The following is a 22,115-nucleotide window of genomic DNA, read 5'->3' as shown; positions in this document are numbered from 1 at the left end:
CACTGAGATGCCAGGTTTTTCATTGGAGTAACTATCCTGATTTGAAATCCATCCTGATACTGGCTTGATTGCTATCGATCCATTACTTATCTAAATTAAAGCTGATTTAAGTGTCTGCACAAGCTGCAGTCTTTCTTTATGACTAAGGCTGCACGGTTTGGGCATTCTGAGTCTGCTTTGTATTTTCTTAGAGAAATTTTCCCCAGTGCTCTCAGAATCTTTTTCAGACTTTGCCAAAGGGAACAGTATGATTATTCCTGGCCATTCAGTCCAGCACATACCCACCAAATTCTGAAAGAGTGATGTGAAGGTTTGATGCCTAATTCAATATCTTCTGCTATCCAAAAACCACAAATGAAAATATATAGTGAGTTATATAGTTCACTGTGAAAAGCTGAAATCTATTTAGATAGAGCTTAGGGGTTATTTTTCACATTGTTCTGTAAATCATATTAAAAAAAAGGAATGCTTTCCTTTAGAATTTTTGTATCACCTATAGATTATATAATGGCTTAAGTTAAAAGCAATAACTAAGATGTCAGACTAGATTTAAAAACTGCTTCTGCTTGCCATGAGGATGCATATATGACTGAAGCCATTTGAAGAGTTTATTTCTAATGGGAAAAAGGACCAACATAGTCTTGTTTTGAATACCAGAGCATAGTATGAATGTATAAGGCCATCAGAGGGATTCATAAACTGTAGAATTCACACAAAAAGACGAGTGAATATATTTTTAATGTAAGTTACTTTTTCTCTTTTGAAAAGTAATACAAATCATGTCCTGCTTGACATAGTACATGAAGTAAGAGATCTTCTTAAACTGTTTTCAATGGTGGATAGCATGCAACATTTAGTAACAGAACAAATGTGTATTCAGGTTTTATCTATATTTTGAGGATATAACTTCAACAGAATAATCTATCTCTCTTTGCCTGTATCCAGGACAGGAATCATCCCACTCTTCTCAGTTAACAAGCTGATCTCTGAGACACAATTGAGTAGGTTTAGAAGAGAACATGATAATTTAGAGCAAAAATGGACTTGTGGGTTCACTTATATCTAGTCTAGCAACAGCACTGTCACAAGCAACTACATCAAATCCTCCCCTCTTAAATGTGTCAGCCCTCATTTTCTAAGCTGAAAGGCAATTTTCCCTCTATTGCTATAAATAGGTAGTCTCACACTTGGTGTCTGATGGTCAGGTATCTTTTCCAATTTTTCCCATTACATTTATTTACGGCCATTTCTGCAATCTTTCTGCATATTATATATACTTATTCTCTCTCTCTGATGCTGCCTTCATCCCTTCCTCAGTGTATTTCTAGAGAAGTAGCATATCAAGAGGCTGTAAAGAGAATGGTAACTCATCCCAGAAGAACTTCACAGGAAGAGGGAAGCACTTCCCAAGCAGCTCAGTTCAGTGTAGCCTTTGGTGGCGCTTTGGTTTTAGTGAGGTAAAGCAGCTGCTCTCTGCAGGTTTACCTGGAGTCAGGGTAACTAGTTCACTTTTAGACATTTAGATTGTTTACTCTTTCTTACTGGGTAACAGCTGCTCCCAAGATCCTAACAAAAAAACAAGTGATTTCTGCAGAACATAGCACATGGAAGTAGAAACAATGGAAGTGGCCAAAAGAAGAACACGTGTTGAGAAGCAGTGCCACAGCCACTCTGCCAGATTTCAACAGCATTCCACAAATTGCTGCTAGGCTGGGTTGCACAATTAAGCAATGCTGTAAATGCAGTAAAATTCTGTGGGTATCAGAATGGGAAAAAGTAATTTTTTGCCTCAGGATTTTGAGTATTCAGACAGAAAATATATAAAATTACTTTTTTGAGGATTTAATTTTTTTTTTTTTGGCACATTGCTAACTTTGTAGACTAGCTTTGATACATACTCAGTTTGCACACTGCCACGGGAAGCTTTGATTTTGACTGGGGTATTTGGGGTATATTTAACTGTCAGCATTAAGTAGTGAATATTTTTCAGAGCACTTGCTTTCAGCCTTTCAGATAAATTAAACAAATCCATGGAGACTCCTTTCTCATTGAAAGGAGAAGGAAAACAAAGTGTTGTTAGCAAACTGAAAACATGATAAGCCTTTTTCATCTCTGGAGTTTCGTGAGGATCTGTTTAACTGAGGTGATAGTCTGCTGGCTGGTTTGTGCTGACTGCAGTCTCCATTAAGCTGCTTGAAGTGGTTTGCTTTGTGATCGTAGTGATCTTAAAAACTGCATAACTGATGTGGACAATGAGAGAACTGCAACAACTCAAATATAATGGTTTGTCATACTGGGTAAAGCTAAAAATGATTAATGACTTGAACGTTCAATACTTGAGCACTTCTTGGCATTGAAGAAAATACATGAAGGGGCAGGCAGGATGCTGCAATAGCAGCCCAGCTTAGAATGAAACAGTTGGTACTCAGCATTCCCACTGCATACTTTGTTTTGGGGTTTTTTTTGGTGTAGGAGGCAGGAGGCAACTTAACTGAATGTAACTTAAATGTGCTCAATAAAGAGGCCATTTTGTCAGCTGTCATGTTTAAAATATTTGTCATCCAGCTGCACTGGTGTTCTGCACATAGTGATAGTATGGCTGCATTATGTAGGAACACAAGATTCATTACACTTACCAGATGAGAACGTCCAGAGGACTTGCTGCTCCTTGTTAGTCTCTTCACTGTATTTCCCCTTTAGCAAGAATTTTAACACTCTCTCCAAGTGCTTACATAAAGAAAGCATAAAGGCTAAAGACAGGCTTCTGCAGATTTTTTTAATTGTTAATAATTTACTAATAACTGCACAATGTCTTAAGTCTTGGACCAGAGAAAGTACTTATTCAAATTTTAGTGTATTTATGGACTGTCAGGAGAAGCAGCAAGCTGTAAGGTTGTTAGAAGTTTTTAAGGAGGATTTTAACTAGAAAAGTCTAGAGAAAAATTGTATGGTTTTTGCTCACGGCTTTGCTCTTGTCAGAGCAGCCATGTCCTTACTAGTCATGCTATTTTTCCTTCCTTTTCCGATAACAAAAAAAAATTGTCAGGACCAACAGATACTTATCCTAGAGTATTCAAAACATGCACAATGTAACATTTTGAGAGTGACTTGATTTGATTAATGCCACCACCATTAATACTGTTTTAAAAATATGGATAAATTTATCCTTCTGGTAACACACAGCATTTAGTACATTTAATGCTAGAGCACTGGTGTTTTGAGAGACACTAATAGATCTATAGAGGGGAAAAAATAGTGTTTTTTCAGACAAAAGTAAATTGTCAGCTTTCCCGTAACACTTATCTTTTTAGTGATCAGATGAATAGGTATCACAGTAGTTAAATGTTTGCCAATGATTCCATTTTAAAAATTTAGGTACCTCCATTATAAGCACTCATATTTCATTGCACATGTAAGCTTGTCTACATAACATGTCTAAAGTCCAAAAGCAGTAAGTGCTTTGGTGCTTTCAAAATGTTTCTTATATACTGTGTTTAAACAAATGAAAGTTCTTCTGTGTTCAGATTTCAGTTTTGATTTTTAAAGCTCAGTTTAGTCAGCAGTGGGGACCTCAGGATAAGACGCCAGTTTTCTTTGGCAGAAGTATTTAAATTATTTGTAACAAGGGCTTGAACTTCCTATTCCAGCAATAAACTTTTTGTAGTAAACTCATTGGAATTTTCAGTAAAGGATAAATTTGATTACTTGCAAAGGTTGAGACAGAAAAGTATCTATTGCGTTAGATCAACTCAACAGAGAAAATATAAGGGAAGCAACAAAGTCACAAGAAAACAGACAATTTACTTAGAAACTCACAGAATGTAAACCCACAATAATCCTGACCTGCTGCTGTGTGCTGTTTCAAAGCAATAAAATGTACTGGTGCAAGCTGTAAATATGAAAATAAATAAATAAGCAATTGACATTATACATCTTTGAATTATTGGAAATGCTACATGGTAGAATTCTCTTTCATCCTCACTGTTGCTTCAAATCATCAAAATACTGTTTATGAAAATTCCTAGGGGAAGAAAAATATATTAAAAGTTTGAACTGAGATAATTTATGGTGCTTTGTTACGAAGATGCCTGAAGAGTTGTAATTATCCCCAAAACTGACATTATAAACCCTTGAAATTTAGAAATAGAATCATATTTTTGAAGTTTCAAATTTATTAAGGTATGGAAATATGGAACTGTCTTGCAGGGCAGTTTTATCTCCAGCTACAGTGACATCTTGAGGTGGGAAATGAAACCACCTGGGTTTTGTTAAAAAAGCAGTAATCATTGAAATTCATTAATCATAATTAAGAAGATACTGTAAAAGGAGGGGTAAAATGCCTAAGAGCTAGAGGTAGCAGAACTGTGGGATCACATTGCAGTTTGAGGTTTGTAATTTGTTATCTCAGCTCCTTCAGCGGAGTTAACACTTCTGTGGCACATGTTTGTTTAGAATTGAGCAGCCTTGAGGAGCAGATCATTTTTCCTGAGAAGCCTCCACCTGTGCTCTGCAGGCAGCTCAGTTAGTGTTTTTGTTACCTGTCAGTGTAATCCACCAAGAGAACACCTGTAAAAATAAGCTTACTGATTAGTTTTTAACTCATTTGAACAGTGAGATGATTCAGTTCTGGGTCTTCTGTGTTTCCCTATAAACAATACATTTTAAACAACTCAAAGGGTAAACGAAGGATTTTGCAATCACAAAATCAAGTCAGGGACGGATGGAGGGGGTGGCGAAGACATCATTTAAGCTGTGTGAAAAGCTTAAAGAAGTGAAGAACTGAATGGAGGAGAATGTTTTTTTATTAGGAGGGTCCAGTTCTGCTTAGTTTAGCAAGGGTAAGAACTGGCAGTATCATGTATAGGTTAAGGAACAGGCTAAGAAGCAGAGAACACAAAACATATTGCCTTAACAAAGAGGGAGAGGGGGAGGAGATCAGGTTGGGAAAACTGAAGAGTTTCTCCTTTATGCTGTCAATAACAGAGATTACACAAATGTGTGTCTTGGGGTGACTTTATGATTTGTATCCCATATCGCTGCCCTATGCTCAGAAATTAATTTTGTGCTTTTCTATGCCTTTAAACTGAGCCTGAGAGGGGAGAGAGACAAAAAACCGAGCAAAACTTTCAAAGCAGTTTGCAGTTTGTTTCCATGTTTCAAGGGCACAGGTAAAACTCTCTCTGCGTTCAGCAGAGGCAGGAGCGGGAGGAAGCACCCTGCTTGCTTGCTTTCCAGCCAGCTTTCAGCTTTCCTTTTGTCTGGAGGGAGACAGAGAGTTGAACTTTTGTTTTCCTGGGACTTCGGTTTTTTTCCCTTCTTCTTTTTTGGACTGTTTCAACATCAGAACACATCAGGACTTTTTCCACCAAGGTGGAGGCCCTGGAGGAGGGGGCCCCACCCCGTCCCAGCTCTGAGGAGGAGGAGAGAGGCTACCTACAGAAGGATCCTAAAATTTTCCCAGGTTTTTCTCTCCACAGAGAGAGGTTCTATTATTTAGCATTATTTTCCTTTTTCTGTGTGTTTGTTAAATAAATAGTTTTATCTCTTTCACTTTCCTTCGAGGAAAATTCATTTTTTCCCAAACCTGGTGGGGGAGGGGTGGTTGTAACCTGCTTTCTATCAGGGGATCTTTTCCTCCAAATTTGTCCAAACCGGCACAACGTGCAGTTTGCAATCCTGTAGTTGAAACAATTCCTAATGTCTCATTCACTGTGACAGATAGGCAAGGACATAATTTTAACATGCAAACTCATGAGAAAGATGCCAGTAGTAATACAAGGAGCACTTGAGTAACAATTCAAACTGTAAAAGGGACTGTTAGCATTTCTAATTGAGTGCTCAAGCATTTATACAGTTGTTGCATCAAAGGAATAATTTCCCACAAGATGGAGAAAAAAGTAATTTGGCTGAAGGCTTTACTGCAGTGAGATCTGTAAGCAGAGCCTTAGGTAAAAGCTTAAAAAGAAAAATTGCCAGGAACTGTATCAGCCGTAAAAAGTTACTGTGGCTCTGAGAGTTTATGGGTACATGACATATTGTGTGCCATACCGGCTTTACATGTAGTAAATTTATTTCTTTAAATATCTGTAAAATGTTTATTTACCTTTAGTTTCCCTCTCCTTTTTTGTCCACTACAGCCTCAAATCAGGTTGTCTCAAATTTTTTTGTTTCAGTTTTTTTTTTTCCCACTCCCAGGTAGCATCTTCTATTGCTCCCTTTGGTAACATATATTTGTAGCCACTTTTTCTCTTTCCAGCCTTTTCTGTTGCACTGTCTCTCCACTCTACCTGATGGAAAGAAATAAATTACTATTTGAATTGCAGAAATACATTCTGGAATGAAATGAAATGAAATTTCCATTTATTTAAAAGAAAAAGTGTACCAGCTCCAAACAATTATGCCTCAGTGATGTATTTTCAACTAATCAAAGACCACATTCTTCTAGCTTTTTTGATTGTTTTCAGATACTGTATACTGGTTTATATTGAGGATATTAATTACAGTAAGAAGAAATAATAATCTCCATAGTGATAAATATCACAGACTTATAGAATGATTTGGGTTGGAAGGGATCTAAAAGATCATCTCATTCCATCCCCCTGCCATGGACAGGGAAAGCTTTCACTTGCTCAGAGCCCCATCCAATCTGACCTTGAACACTTCCAGGGATGGGGCATCCACAACTTCTCTGGGCTATGAATTCCAGTGACTCACCATCCTCACAGGAAGGAACTTTTTTCTAATATCTCATCTAAACCTATCCTCTTCCAGTTTGAAGCCATTCTCCCTTGTTCTGTCACTACATGCCCTTGTAGAAAGTCCCTCTCCATCTTTCTTGTAGTCTCCCTTTGGGTACTGGAAGGCCACAACTAGGTCACCCCAAAGCCTTCTCTTCTCCAGGATGAATCATCCCAATTCTGTCAGCCTTTCCTCATGGGAGAAGTGCTACCTCCCTCTACCTGATCTGAAAACAGTGCAGGAAGGAATTATTTGTAGTTGGGGAGCAAGTTGCAGTAGACCTGCAATTCAAATAAACGTGTCCCTTGAAATGAGTATGTAATTATATCAAAATAAAAATAAATTGATTTTAAGTACGAAATTCAGAATCAATTGTACCAGACAGAGCTTTTCACTTGGGTGGATCTTTGTCACCGTACTACATATTCTGTTTTACTTACTTGATTTCCCTGCCAGAACTACACCCAAAGCACTGCAGACAGCAAGTAGCATTTCCCTATGGGGACGTAACCCTTCCTTCCCATCCTGCTCTTAAACTTCAGGTTTCGTGTCTAGGTACAAATGCTTAGTGACCTAGCATGCCATTAATAAAGACATACACATTGGTATAGGTATTACCTAGCACTCAGGGACCCAGGACTGTACAAAGCATGGCAAGGCAATCTGAGAGGCTGTAATATATCTAATAACTACCTCATAAAAGTAGCTTTAAATAAGGTGGTTACATAATAAAATAACTTTTAATAGACATATGTACTAGTTCTTAATAGACCTCATTTATAAAACCGAGATGATTTGCTTTACTAAACACAAATACTTAAATTGGAAATATATTTTTATTTTGTGACGTTCTTGGTATCAATCAGCATCAATTTGTTAGTTTCTTAACACCAGTTTGTTAGAATAATTTTAAAACTCTTGGAAGTAATCTTTTTTTAGCCTGAACTCTAATCTTGAGCCAAAAGAGGGGAAAAAAACCTCACAAATACTAATTGATATCACAAAATCCATTTTTATACTACAAGAGTCAACTCTGATCTAGTTCAGATAGTTCAAAAGTGCATCATTGCTGTTATGTCTGTCAGATACAGTAATATTTGATTCTGTTTTTCAGCCATTACTTTCTAAAAAAAATGCAGTATAGGTAAATTTAGTTATCAATCTATTTTTATAGTTGTTTATTTTTTAAATAAATTCTGACCCAACAGCTAAGTGACCAGTAGAGTTATTGCCTATTTTCAGAACCGTTGTTTTGGTGAGATGGGAGATACCATGCTGAAAGGTTACATGAAATGTCATTAAAGTTTTTGCTTTCTGAACTTGGTTTTAGGTGGCTTGCTGTTAGAATGCCCAAACAGGTCTGAAAGCTATTTCCCACAGAATTATTGTGTCTTTTCTCACCTTTCCCCTTTCACATCTAATTCCTCTTTTTATAGGTTAAATTATGCAGGATTTTTAAAGCAGAATTTGTTTAAAGCACAGGAATTTTCATTATTTACTTCTGCTCTAAAATTTAAGTATGTTTTCCAGTAGGTACATAGTGCTAAAAACATACAATCAAGGAGGAAACAAGGGGTGGAGGAGTTTTCTGAGCTAATAGTGGCTCTGGATCTGGGCAGAAAACACCCTTACTAAGTGCTTTGCACTAATATTACTGGAAAACAAAGTATAGTTTTCAATGTAATGTTCTTGGCAGAAAAAAATACTCATGTAAAAATTGTACAGTTATTCAGCTGATGCTTCTAATTTAGAGAGGATTTTTCATGCTTATAGGAACAACCTTTACAAATGCTTAAGTGGGGAGAAGTAACTACAATCACTACTTTCTCTGTATAAAACTTGTTTAAAAATCCTGGCATTTTTATTAATAGTTGTCTCTAGTGATATTTTTTAATGGTTCTTCTCTTGCATAATGCATGTTGAGTACTGGTTTTGGATCTTACAATTTTAGCAGAAGGACCAGAGCACTGATGGATAACTGAATGTATGACAGAGTTATTTATCTCCTCTCCGTTACCCTTTAAAGAATAATACCTTACTTTCTCTGTGGGCTTCTAATTAATGTGCTCTTCTGCATCTCCTCTGTTGTTTGAATTCTGTTCCTCCCACAAGGGAAGGCTGCCTTCTTGGATTTTGTAATTAGTGACCATACAGTGATAACATCACCAACTTCCAGTTCTCTCTGGATTTGTGTATTTTTATTCTGCTTAGGGGTTTTTTTACAGAGATCTCAGTGAGACCTTGCTCTTGATTGATAAAGTAGAGGATTTCAGTCTGGGAGGGGAAACCCACTGGACTTTGGGAATGCCATCTAGACTCAGACGCCTCACATCATTCACTGCACGCACTGAGTCAAATGTTTTGAATATGAGTTATGACTGCATATAATTTACGTGAAGTTACATCAATAACCACCTCCTTTAAGTCAGAATTCAAATGGGAAATACAGAATCTGAAGTGATGGCTAATCACCATTGAAAGTTAAATTACCTGAAACTGCTCAATGTAGAAAGGGGAAAAACTAAAATAATTCAAAATTTGAAGTGTATTTTGTAGGTCTTTCCAACATTTTTGTAAAATGTACCCTGTAAACTGCTCAAAGTTGAAGCAAAATCAGTCATCTTTACTGATGTATGTTAATCTGCCTTGTTTTGGCTTCACTTTGAAGTTATGCTGACTCATATTATCCATTGCATTTTATGAGCAAAGGCAAGACAGAGCAAAAACAACCAACATAAAAGACAGCTTTGTCCTTTGCACTTAACCAAACGGACCTTTGGTTTGAAATCACGTCCCTTTGCAGGCCATAGAGACCCACCTCATCCGAAAGTCAAGCGGGGGCCTGACGTACATCGCCGAGTGGAAGGGCGGATTGCTGGAACACAAGATGGGACACCTCACTTGTTTTGCTGGAGGCATGTTTGCTCTGGGAGCAGACGGAGCACCCAGTGACAAGACAGGCCATCACATCGAGCTGGGTGCTGAAATTGCCAGGACTTGCCATGAATCCTATGATCGTACACGTGAGTTCCATATTGCAGACTTTGGCTGCGCAGCTTGCCTTCGCGAAGGCAGTCACTGGTATTTTTGCATAAAGCTGAATGAAAATTGTTGCATGGTGAGAGCTGTTCATCCTTTCTGAGCAAATGCTGCCTTGCTTTAAGAGTAACTTTTTAAATGGCTGCTCTGTTTTGTAAATAATTTCTGTGCACCTGTAGTAATTAACATGAAAGTTACATAATAGTAATTAACAAGCTTTTTTCACTATGCCAATTTATGCATAGCTGAATACAAGTAAGAGTTGGAATCTGTTCATTTATGCATCAATATAGCTGTTGTTCGTGTTTTATGCACAAAAGAATATTTTACACTCAGTTCTGTTCATACAATGCTGCAAACAATAGAATTGCATGAAGAAAGTGGATTTCTGTGCAGGAAATTTCTTTAGATTTTATTGTCGTCTTATAGAAATAACCCTGGCAGCATTTCAGGTGCCAGCGTGTATTTTCCAGTTTGATATAGAAAAGTAAATATCCTCATCTTTTTAGCAAAATTTCACTTGTTGCTAGTTACATGAAGTCTTCCAGAATGGAAATGCTAGCATTGCCATTCAAACTGTAGCTGCCATTTAAAGCATTGGTGAAGAACAGCTCTCTCCTACTCCAAATTATTTATAAAATATTAAAAACAGGAGGTGCTGCAGGATCTTTCATAAATTACACGGTTTTGGGTATACGGCTTTGTGCCTCATAGAAGGCTAGTGTGATTTGGTAATTTTGTGGGTTTGATTTGGTATGTTACATGATTTGAAACCTTTTTTAATGCCTTTATTTTAGTCAGTGCTTTTATATTGTCTAGGCATGAAACTGGGACCAGAAGCCTTCAGATTTGATGGTGGTGTTGAGGCCATTGCTACAAGGCAAAATGAAAAATACTACATCCTACGACCAGAAGTCATAGAGACCTACATGTACATGTGGCGGCTCACTCACGATCCAAAGTACAGGCAGTGGGGATGGGAAGCTGTTGAGGTAATGTTCTATTGGACTTCTTGTTGTTAAATCCTAGTAATCTTGTTAAGTGAGCTATTGAATGATACCTGGATATTGTTCAGCAGTTGAAGAGTAAATATTTGTTTTAAATCAGTGATATCAATTCAGATTTCCAGGGATTCTTTTGCTAAATAGATGAACTAACATCATTTTGACAAAATCAAATACTGCTGATATTGTATAATAGAAAAGTACCTTGTGATTTCTCCTTAAATACTTCTAGGATTAGGGGTCACATTTGGGTGTACTGTCCAAGATGTTGAGTGTTGCTGCATGTGAATGGAAAGTGCAAATGTGTGTCAGATTTGAGCCTTGGATATGGAAATAAGTTTTATGAAATGTATTTTCAGGAATTGTATGAAGGTGATTTTAATTAAGGTAACAAAGGCCAGGATGAAAGACTAGATAGTACCAAACGTTTAAAAACCATGTCACTTTTAAGAAGCATAGGTTATTTGGACAAAACTCCCTAAATGATAGCAATCTCTTCTAGATCTGAATTTTTTTGCCCTGCTGGCCTTTCAGCTTCAACCAGTCATGCTGAACTGAGCTATTTGTGTTTGTCTGGCACAAGCCTTCCAAAAGGGCAGCTAGTCTGCACTGCGAAAAATTGGCTTGCCAAATCCATTGTTTCCCTTATTTCAGCAGTTAATCTACTCTTACTGTTAAGGTAGAGAGCCTTTAGATTTACCATGTTTCATCCTCCAGGTATGGGTCCTTATTACACTCCTCTGGAGTTCACTTGTGTCCTCCTCACACTGATGTTGCTCTTGCTAAATTATCTGGGATCTGATAGGAAGTACAGCAAGCTGAAGAACATTATTTTTCTGGCTCTGCATACTTAAGAAAAATGAAAAAAAAAAATCCAAACTCTCTGCAATATTTTGTTCACAGTGACCTCTCCTGTGCAGGGGTATTGCTTTCCAGGATTTCAAAAATGTCGTGTATGTCACTTTACCCAACACCTCTTGCTTCTAGAAGTGTTTGATTACAACCTTCTTGAAGGGGCTTACACCAGTAGTTACAGAAGGCTGCTCTACTCAAAGGGTAGAACATGTAGACTTGGCGTCCTACAATTTCTCATCCCTAAGGGACCCTACTAGAGAGCTGTTACCCCATAAATGCAAATCCCTCCACGGCAACCAAGATCTGTAAATGTATTCAGTATTCACTGTGTAGATACTGATCGTATCAGAAATGTTGTGCAAATGCTGTTGAGCATTGTGGAAAAAAGGGTGTTTCAAGTTTTGTAATTAGATATCCTTGAGGAATTAAATTTAAAGCAAAATCTGCTTTCCAAAAAAGAATAGTAGTATTAACTATACTTATACTCTCAAACTTTTTGTCTGAATATTCATGATTGTTCCATACCTACAGTGAGCACTGTATTCAGCTAGGTAGAGTGTAGTTATTTAGGGCATTGTATTTCCCTCCCTCAAGTGTTGGCTCTGTGGTCCTGAAACAATGTGCTTCTGAGTTAATAATTCCAAAGCAATTGGGGTTTTAAAACCTCTAATTTAGAGAGCTGTTCCCTTACTTTCTTCTTTGCTAACACCACCCATAGGCACACATTTTACTACTGGAATCTTCCCAGGCAGATTATAATTGGCATATTTACAATGGCTGTTTATGGAAGTCATCCCATCAGGCTTCAGCAATGCCAACTGTTCCTTCTCCAGGAGGTGTTTTTCCTGACTCATTGTTACTGCCCACACTGATAACATTGTTATAAACAATTGAAATGTTTTCCTTATTATTATTCTTTACCCTGTTGGTTCAGTTTGTTTGTTTCTTTCAAGTTGGTACACTTGTTTACCTTCTTCTCACTCCCCGCATGTTCCTTGTTTAACATTCTTGTGGTTATTCTCAATCTGGCTCTAACACAGCCTGTGTGTGGGAGATGCAGCTCGTCCCATTCTGCCCAGGATTCTTCCACTGTCCTAATGTGCAGTTGGGTGCACTTACAGCTTTCCAGAAGTTATGCAGTCAATTGTAGCTTTAAAATAATTTTTCTTCCTGTTCTCTCCTGGTGTTTATAGCCATACAGCTCTACCTGATATAGTATTTTTTGTTACAGCACATATCATGCTACCTTACCATAACTATTTCATAAATTCTGTTCCCTCTTGCTCCTTGATGTTGCCCCAAAGAGCACATCACCCTTTCTGTCCTTGGGGAAGTTCCCAACCACTGAAGGTTGTTGGTTTAATTACCAGCACCTGTTGCACAAAAGGGAACCTGAGACTGAAACAAGAAAAAAGAGGAAACGAACAATCAGACCATTTGGGTTTTGTCCAAAAAAAGTTGTTCTTCAGGTGTTTTGTGTCCATTTGCAACTCATTACTCTGGCAATACGAACTCATTAGGTTTGTTTCCCAGTAGCCTTGTAGTAGAAAAGGAGGCTGTTTTAGAGTCATGACTTCTAAACTCTCTGACAAGTCTCTTAAGTCTTTCTCTAACTTTATAGGCCAAAAATATGCTATAGCCTGTCCTTTTTTGCTTTGTGAATTTGCTTTGCTGCTTTGAGTCCAAGATAATTTTGTATGTACTTCAGCAGCTGGAGAAAATGCAGTTATGACCACCAGCAATATCCACTGTTACTGAGTCAGAAAGGTTTTATCAGCTTAGCTCATGAAAGCCTCCCTTTCTGCATTATAAATGTGGCACATATTTTAAATTCGTAACACTTCCTTTGTTTTTCCCCTTTATGATAGTTTGAGTCTGTCAGCCAGTTTTCACTGTGCTTGATGTTTTCCATTACTGTAGCATAACTGATCCTAGCCACCCTCCTTTTCCGAGAACTACTAATTTAAAATGTGTTTGATTGTTTCTTCCTACCCACCACTACCCCCTGTCACTGTAAACATCACTGTACTCTGAAACTGCAGGAAAGGGCACAAAAGCCCATCACTGCCAGGATGGTTGACAACCTAGAGCCTTTTTATTTTACTAATCCTGCAGGTGGATGTCCTCTTACTTTAGTTAGGTGGAAAGTAGCTTTGAGGGATGAGATGCTTCATATTTGCATCGATACCACCAGAAAGCCAACATGGGGCAAGTTAACCCCTTAGTTTACATCATAGCAATGCCTTCAGGTACCTTTATGATGCCTCTGAACTCAAAGAAGGCTCTAAATACATTAGAGAATAGAAATGCAATTTGCTTTTATTTTACCTCACCCTGTTTAGAAAGCAGATATTTCCTTGCATAGCAGCCTTATCCTTCAAGTTCTGCTTCTGCTGTGCCTTGAAAAACATCATCTTTTGTTTGACATTGAAAATCCAGACACAGATGCAGCATTTTGAATTCATTGCAGTAGACAAGAGGGAAGGAATACCAGCCAGAAGAAATTACTTCTTTAAACTTAAGTATATTTGTCATTTAGTAAAAGTGTCCAGGAAAATTAAAGAACCTAAAGACACATAAGAAAAGATAAATAGGCTATTATATTTTAAAGGATCTCTTCTGGAGAAAAATCCCTTTTAAATATACAATAGGCAGCTTACTCTCTAGTGAAAACTAAGGAGAGCCTAACATGCAAGCCAAATGTGTGCAGACAGCTACAGGGACTCCAGGAATATCAAGGACGTTTAGCATATCTACTCACAGCAAAACACGGATCTTAAAGAGTCTTTAGAGCAGGGGAAGGTGATGAATACCTCAGTAATTATTAGTGACTTTGCGTCCCATCTGCCATCAGAAAATACTTACTCTGCCTGGTTTAGATATATCCTCTGCCATGTTTTTCCTTGTGTGTTTTGAAATGCAGCATCTTTCCCTAAATAAAATCTACATACCTGTACTCACTTCAGTGGTATTTGTAGTAACTTCAGGAAGGGAGGAACTAGTTATCTCCTGGCTCTGTTGCGGGTTGGATAAAGCCCCAGGTATTTCTGCCTTAAAGTTGTTGCTCCAATACCATCTCCACAGCAAACACCCTGTTTCAAAGTAGTGTGGTCCTGAGTGAATGTAGTAATCCACCATCCTTACTGTCATTTTCATTGCCAGAAGTTATTTAGGGTTAAGTAGCATTTTCTGGATTTGTTTTTGAATAAAGAGTTGTTCTAAATATAATCATCTTAAATTCTCTCTACTCCTTCATTATACTGCATGATACCAGAGAGTTATTGGAAAACAGAATAAGAAAAATTAAGAGAGTAACAATACTTGTAGCCTTGTTAAATAGGTCAGTTATAAAGAAAAAAAGATTAATTAGTATTTTTAAATATAGTAGTGATAAGATATCCAGTACCAAGGTATTGGATAGCAGTGTATTTAAAGAAGTTATGGCTCATATATAGGCATGTGGGTACCACCTTTCTAATACAAACAGCTGTCTAAGGTAAAGAAAAGCTACAAAGTTTATTGAATAGTCTCACTGTATATATCTTCTCCAGTTCCAGCATCTTTTTTACCCTTTTATATACACTCTTCATTGGATCTTTTTTCTCCTTCAAAAATATGTCTCCTTCAAAATATAGGACATTCCTGTGGGCAGAAAAGAAATTGTATTTTTAGGTGGCCCGTGTACTCCTTTTTATTGTGAAATAGGAATCAGTCATCTGTTTTACACCTTTTAACTGAATACAGAGTTTGGAAACTAGCTACAGAAAAACACATTGTTATTGTTACAGCTAAATTATGGCGTGTTAAGTCCTGGCTTTCTGTCTACTCCTGTGTAACAGACAAAGCTTTTTCAGAGAGGTAGCAAAGAAAAATATGACTGCTGCAAAAAAGAAATTCAGTCAGAGCCCAATTTCAGTGGTTTCCCATTGGAAAATTAAATAATTGCAAAGAGAAGCCATACAACTTACACAGAAAATGGAGAGTTGCCTTTCCTTTTTTTGAGGGGACTTGCAGGAGGTAAGAAAAAGACTGATCTTTAGTATGGTGTACAATTATGTCACAATCATTTTAAGTACCAAAATATGACCAGGAAAGGTATAGGTAATACAATTTCCAAAGGCTGAGAGGTTGGGAGAGAAAGGCTATTGTTACTCCTGTTAAAAAGAGGAAAAAGAGTATAAGTTAAAGTCCATATCTTTAAATGTCTTTAAATCCATGTCTTTAAATCCTTATATCCATATAGCTTTCCTTCTGAAAGCTGGTTTGTGTTCACTTTTTATTCACTTATTATTTTTCTTCGTTTCCTAAATGTAAAATTAGACAGGTGTGCCCATGTCTTTTTTTAAAGAGTTTTCTATCTAGAGCTTTACCAAGTTTTCATCTCTTTATCAAAAAAATTGTGGCAATTGTTTTTTGCTAATTTTATTATCAAAAAAAGAAAAACTGTCAAATTATTAATTTTATTAATCCCACTTGTTTGGGTGTTTTCTTCCCTGCTTCAGGCACTGGAAAAACACTGCAGAGTAGATGGTGGCTATTCTGGCATTAGAGATGTTTATAACAATCACGAAAGCCATGACGATGTGCAGCAAAGTTTCTTCCTTTCAGAGACGCTCAAGTAAGTTAAGAAAGTTGACTTTCATTAATGTGAAGTAGTTCTATGTATCATCCTTACAGATAAGTATTTATCATTACTACCCTTAGCACTCACATAACAAAATCTGAGTGAAATAGCAGAGCTCTTCTTAGGTGACAGGAGGCCAAATTGCCTTTTATTTTCTCCCAATCTGTGTCAATAAATTAAATTCCCTGACTTCTGGAAATTATCTTTACTTCTTATAAAGGTACTTGATAGTTTTTGCCAAATTGCATCTCATATCTTTGATAGGATCTAATTATATGTGCCAGCACTAATCAAATTGACTAGACAGAGAACTTACCAGACTTATATTGCATACTTTTCATTTTAAAACTATAGAAAAAAAAGAAAAAAAATCAACTTCCATGGAAAGCTTGCAGGGTCTGTTAAGAGAGAAAACCAAAAGCTTTCATTATCTATCATCATCTTCATTAATGAGGTCAAAGTTTTGTCTTGATCTCTTCAGTTCTGGGTTGGTTTTTTTTTTTGCTGTGCAAGAAAAAATCAGTCATGCCATCTCAACAGGAAGTTTAATACTCAGGTAAATGAAATATGAATTATGTTTTCCTGAAAATAACTTCCCTGATGTGGTCTCATTTCCTGCTTTTTTTTTCTTGCCAGGTACCTGTACTTGCTGTTTTCTGAAGATGATCTTCTTCCATTTGAGCACTGGGTCTTCAACACAGAGGCTCATCCTTTCCCTGTTCTTCGCAAAGATGATGGGAATAAAGAAGAAAACCAGAAATAGATGAAGATTAATTTATACTTTTTTCATTCCTTTTGTTTCCAGGACTTGGGCACATGATTTGGTTTTAAATTCCTGAGTTAAATTTTTAAATCAAGTGTTTTGCAGTCTGTTTTCTTTAACAGTAAATATTTATGAATGGACCCAGTTAATTATGATAAAACCTCAATCTTCTAATTCAGATTAATAACTTCTTAGAAGTGAAATAGGGTATCTTCCCAGATTCTGTTAGGCTGCAGTGTCATTTTGGCCTAAAAGAGCAGAGGGTCTGCATGTTACTAGTTTCCTGTTAAGCTTTTAATTTGACTGCAAAATTCTTTCTCCTCTGTGAGGAGATGTATGCTTTAAGCTGTAATATTTTGCCATGTTGCAAAAAGCCATATTGAATTAAGTATAAAGAGCTTTTTCCTTTTATTTTTTTCTTTTGTTTGTTTGTTGGTTTTTTGTTGTTCTATGTTAAGTTGTTTTGTGTGTCATCCAGGACAAATCTTGTGACTGTGACAGCCTCTTCTTATGCGGGTCTATCATTACTTGGTAAAGTATCTGATGTATTTCATTGTCAATGAAGTCTACATAGGGGTATTCTCATCTCATGCAGACACAACTCTGAAACTGCAGTATAAGTTGAAGTTAGATTAAGCTAGTTTCTATGGATTTAGCACATTAGTTAGCAGACCTTAGTTTTTCAGGTTTTGATTAGAATATTGTAATAGAAGAAATTGTTTCCTCCCTTTTCTAAGTGGTGTTATTCCTATGTCTTTAGTCAAGCTACTATGGAATAAAATAAGGTAGCCATTTCATATTAAGAAAGGGACTATTAACCTTCTTTATATATCTAGTCCAGTAGTTTTCATTTGGTTGGTTGGCAAAAAAATACTCAATGACATTTTCCTGGAAGCTGAGAATTATATCAGATACAATTTGTTGGTTTTTCTGTTACTTTTGTAAAGATTTAGGTGGGTTCAGACTTGACACCAGGCTTGATAGCTAATTGTCACAAAGCAGTTTAATGTATCTGTATGAATAAAGGTAGACGTTCAGATGCCTTGAAGAAAACCTGCCTCCTCAAAAAAGATAAGTCATTCAGAGAGGAAGTTATCCTGAATTGAACTAAAACTTTCTGACAACACTGTCTTGTTTAAAGTAACGGAAATGCAATGTGCTTAAAAAATATTCCCTAGAGGCCTGGCTTACTAAGAAAGGTAAGAGCTTTGCCAAAAATGTTTTGCTCTGTGGCATCACCAAAGGGAAAAAGAAATGAGGCATGATTAATTCCTGTTTCTACTTGGTTTGAAGTGGTTTACATGATTTTTGAGTCTACCTGTGTTTTCATTTAGTGATGGGATGACTTCCATACATTTCAGGTAGGAAACACCTGGCTTCCCATTCTGAGAAAGAACATATTCATTGATTGGACTGCAGTGAAACAAATCTGGTTCTGAATAGTGACCATCTTGAATGGTATTTAGTAAGATAGCTCACATGTCCAGCATTGCTAATCACAGCTGAGGGAACACATTTGTTTAGGCTTTACAGAGTTACCTTTTTTTTTTTTTAAATCTTCACATTTTTCTATACTGATAGAAATATGAAGTGGACATTTTCTTAAGTAGAAGCCAAAAATAACTAATTACATTTTTATATATAGCAGCTGGAAGCTGACCCATAGAGTTTGCCCTTGAGTCAGTGAAGACAGCTCAGCCTGTCTGCCTCCCCTGCTGACAGAGGAGATGGCACATGCCACATGAGCTGCCAAAGACGTTGGTGTAGGGGGCAAGGCAAGGACCTGCTGATGCTCCAGCACAGGCTTGGCAGAGCTGAGCATTCCTAGATGGGAGTTACTGGGGCAGCCTGGTGAGCCTGGGCCACCCAGCACTGGGAGAATGGATAGAAATGGACTGGCAGGTAAAAGCCTGCTTACACAGAGCCAGCACAGCAGCTCACAACTTTTTGCTTTACTGGGGTCTTTTTTATTATTTTCTTTTTTTAAATATGGATTCCCTTATGTTACAGCAGGTTTCTGAAATAAACCAAGCAAGGATGAAGTCTTGGCTCTCTCCTCTTTTCTAAACAGAAATTCTGCTGATTTTGATTCTCCAGAATTTGTAACATTGGAGGACTATACTTCCTTGTATTTCTTTATAAAAAGTATTTATAAGGGAGATTTTTTTTTCCACCACAAAGAAGTTATAGCTGTGAATAAAACCAAAATTTTTTTTCTTTTTAACATGTAACAATAATTACTTTTCTCTCAGTTATGTTTATTGGGTCACCTGCTGCTGCTGCCTCCCACCTGCATGTGCTGCTTCAGACCTCATAACTGCAAAAACTCAGAAACAGTCTTTGAGAAGTGTGTTTTCTAAGCCACTTTCTACATGGTTTTCTTAAGCACGGTTTGCTTACCCCCAGCTGTCTCTAGTGATCTTGCTGGGACATAGCGAGTTGAAGGGAAGAGTAGAGAACCAGACAGCTCTTCTCCATGTTTCAGAAAGCAGGCTCCAATCACACGGCTCTGTGTGTATTGGGTCTTATGGACTTAAATATGAGCATCATGGCTGTTTTCTTGTAATACAGACATTTCATATGAGTTTTTCTTAGTGTGGGAGTTAGGGTGATTTGAAAGAGCACAAATTTGATGTGACTGGTATTGGTATTCAGGTTGTATGTACAAACTGCACTATACTGAACTTTTTGTAAACTAATGTAAGTAGACAAGAAGATTGTACAACATGTAGATCTGCCAACTGTAAGAAAAAACTTTTCATAAACTGAGAATATATCAATTTTTCTTTTTTTTTTTTAAATAACCCCAAAACACCAAAGTTAGAGCAATCGTTTTGGAACAGTCCATATTTACCACTGCTCATTAGATCAGCAAGATAACATGCATTTTAATTCCCATTCACTTAACTAACTTCATGGAAGTGGCTAGTGATGGTGACTTTGTGTTCCCAGTCATTTGTAAGTGCAAAAGAAATTGCTTATTTTTGGGGGGGAGGGGAGAAGACAGGGATATGGACAGATTATCTTATTGCATAAAGACTGCCCACACTTCTTCCATTTCCTTGTAGCATAATAATGCATTTAAATCTGCATATGTTGAGTCCCACTTTAACTGGCACCAACATTGTTTCACAAGGAAAAAAAAGTTTTTGATTGTGAGATAAGTATTGCATATGTGTTAGTTATACACAAATTTTTGCAATGCCCAATGGCTCACTGTTTCTATGGTGACTTCATACATATCCATTTTTATCATGTATTTAAATTGGTTTTGATTTGTACATATTCCATTTAGTCTTTTCATCTTTATATAAATTGAAATTATGGAATACATAATAGATCAAGATGCTTAATTTTTAAGAACTTATATTTGTAAAAATTTCTCTATTGTGAATAAAGTCTTTTAATATATCTGTTCAACTGGTTATAGTTTTTCTTATATGTGTTGGAGAAGTAACTACAGGATTCTGCTGCATATTCTGGTTTGGCTGCTGTACTCACAAATTTTTGTCAGTACTCTCTGTACTTGTTAAGATGCTGTTCTTAATTAATGTCAGTGTATAGAATTTCTACCACTGAAATAAGTTTCTAGGAATTTTTGTCAACAAAATTCAGCATATTAAATGTATTTTGGTAGAAAGTGAGCCTGCTAATGAAAAGAGAGAAGCTGGGAATTGGGAGATGGCAGGCAATAAACAGTGAAGGTCGGTCACTACAATTCATGTTCTGCACAATACAAGTGGGCAAAGCTGAATGGCATTTAGGAGCAAACAGCTCAGTGGCGATGACAAGGCTGTCACAGTGTCCAGTGTTACATGACCATGTAATGAAATCCTGTCGTTAGCCCATGCTCCAGAGGAGAGGGAAACAGTTGTCATAGGAACTGTAACTATATTTTGTTTCAGAAGGACATTAAGATTTCCAATCTAAATATTGAAATAACAGCTACACCTCCTGGATAACCTTGTTTTCTCTGTTTAGTAGAAAGCCTCCTCCCAAGACAATACTGAAATAAACTGCTGTGGTTTTACAGAACAGTCTCAGTAGTATCAATTTCTGTCAAAGGACTTACTCATTAGACCTGCTTAAATAATTTTTGAGGGTAGCTGTGACATTTTGTCAGCAGTTGGGGTTGTGCAGCTGCACAGTGCAGTCCTTGGGGCAGTCAGCAGACAGTGCCCTCCTGCACTGGCTCCAGGACTGGACAAAGTGCTACATACAAGGCAAACTTGAACTAATGCAAACCTTCCTGCAGACTGTGATGCAGAAGAGATGTAAATGCAAGCCTGGATTAGAATTTCAACCAATTCAGTCTCCTTAATTGGATGCTTGGTGTGGTTTGTTTTCTGCAGGGAAAAAGGGGACTAGGACTGAGTTGACAGTTAGTCAAGACAAACAGGATTTACCCCATTTGCATTGCCCTATGGCCTTGCTCTATCACAAGAGGAACTCAGCGCTCACGTGACAGCATCTGCTATGGAAACAGCCCTTCATCTGATCCGCCTTAATCTTGGGATTAGTCTGTCCTGGTTGATCTCAAATGCAGGAGGAGAGATTATACATCAAAAAGCAAACTGCCAAACCCAGGAAATGGTCACTGAGACTCAGAGTTCCACTCTGCATACTGCAAGAAGAGATAAATCATGAGGTTTTGCTCTCTCCTGGGTTTATGCATTCATACATGCACAGAGCGGTGGATGGAACAAGTCCCACATCTGCAGAATCCAGCTAGAGCCCAGCAGGCTCTTAGCATTCAGCATTATTCAAAACCCTCATGTCTCAGGTATCTGCTCCTCTATCTGCACCAGCTCTCACTCACCTTGTAAATTCACCATAATAAACCCTCCCACTGGGAACCCCTCTAAAACTTTCACACTCTCTCCAAACTCAGTGCACATTTTGTGGCCAAGGTGTGGAAGGTTGTTTGCCTTCTACCTTCCCATACTGGCATTTTACAGGCCCCCTCTCATTATTAATATTTTATCCCTTCATTCCAATTGTGTGTTGCTTTCACATCAAAGTAGTACAGAGCTATTATTAGTCTTGAGCACCTCCAGTTAAAGAAAAACCACCAGTTGGCAGTGTGGTTTTA

The 22,115-nt window shown here is 37.4% G+C and overlaps 1 protein-coding gene across 1 annotated transcript in view; it reads left to right on the top strand.

Moving 5' to 3' along the window:
* MAN1A1 (mannosidase alpha class 1A member 1) overlaps window positions 1–21,060 on the top strand; it is a 150,468-nt gene extending 129,408 nt beyond the window's left edge. The window contains exons 12-15 of the mRNA XM_042016271.1: window positions 9,542–9,761; window positions 10,597–10,769; window positions 16,139–16,254; window positions 16,897–21,060. Of these exons, the coding sequence (XP_041872205.1) occupies window positions 9,542–9,761; window positions 10,597–10,769; window positions 16,139–16,254; window positions 16,897–17,023 (636 nt within the window). The 3' untranslated portion in view covers window positions 17,024–21,060. The remainder of the gene's footprint in view (window positions 1–9,541; window positions 9,762–10,596; window positions 10,770–16,138; window positions 16,255–16,896) is intronic.
* Window positions 21,061–22,115: the final 1,055 nt, after the last annotated feature.

The sequence above is a fragment of the Corvus kubaryi genome, unplaced genomic scaffold (assembly GCF_017639235.1).
Source record: "Corvus kubaryi isolate FWS band 111438036 unplaced genomic scaffold, C.kubaryi_AGA036_p1.0 split3-73, whole genome shotgun sequence".
Taxonomy (NCBI): Eukaryota; Metazoa; Chordata; class Aves; order Passeriformes; family Corvidae; genus Corvus; species Corvus kubaryi.
Note: the sequence above shows the minus strand (reverse complement) of the source record. Positions and strands in the feature narration are given on the sequence as shown.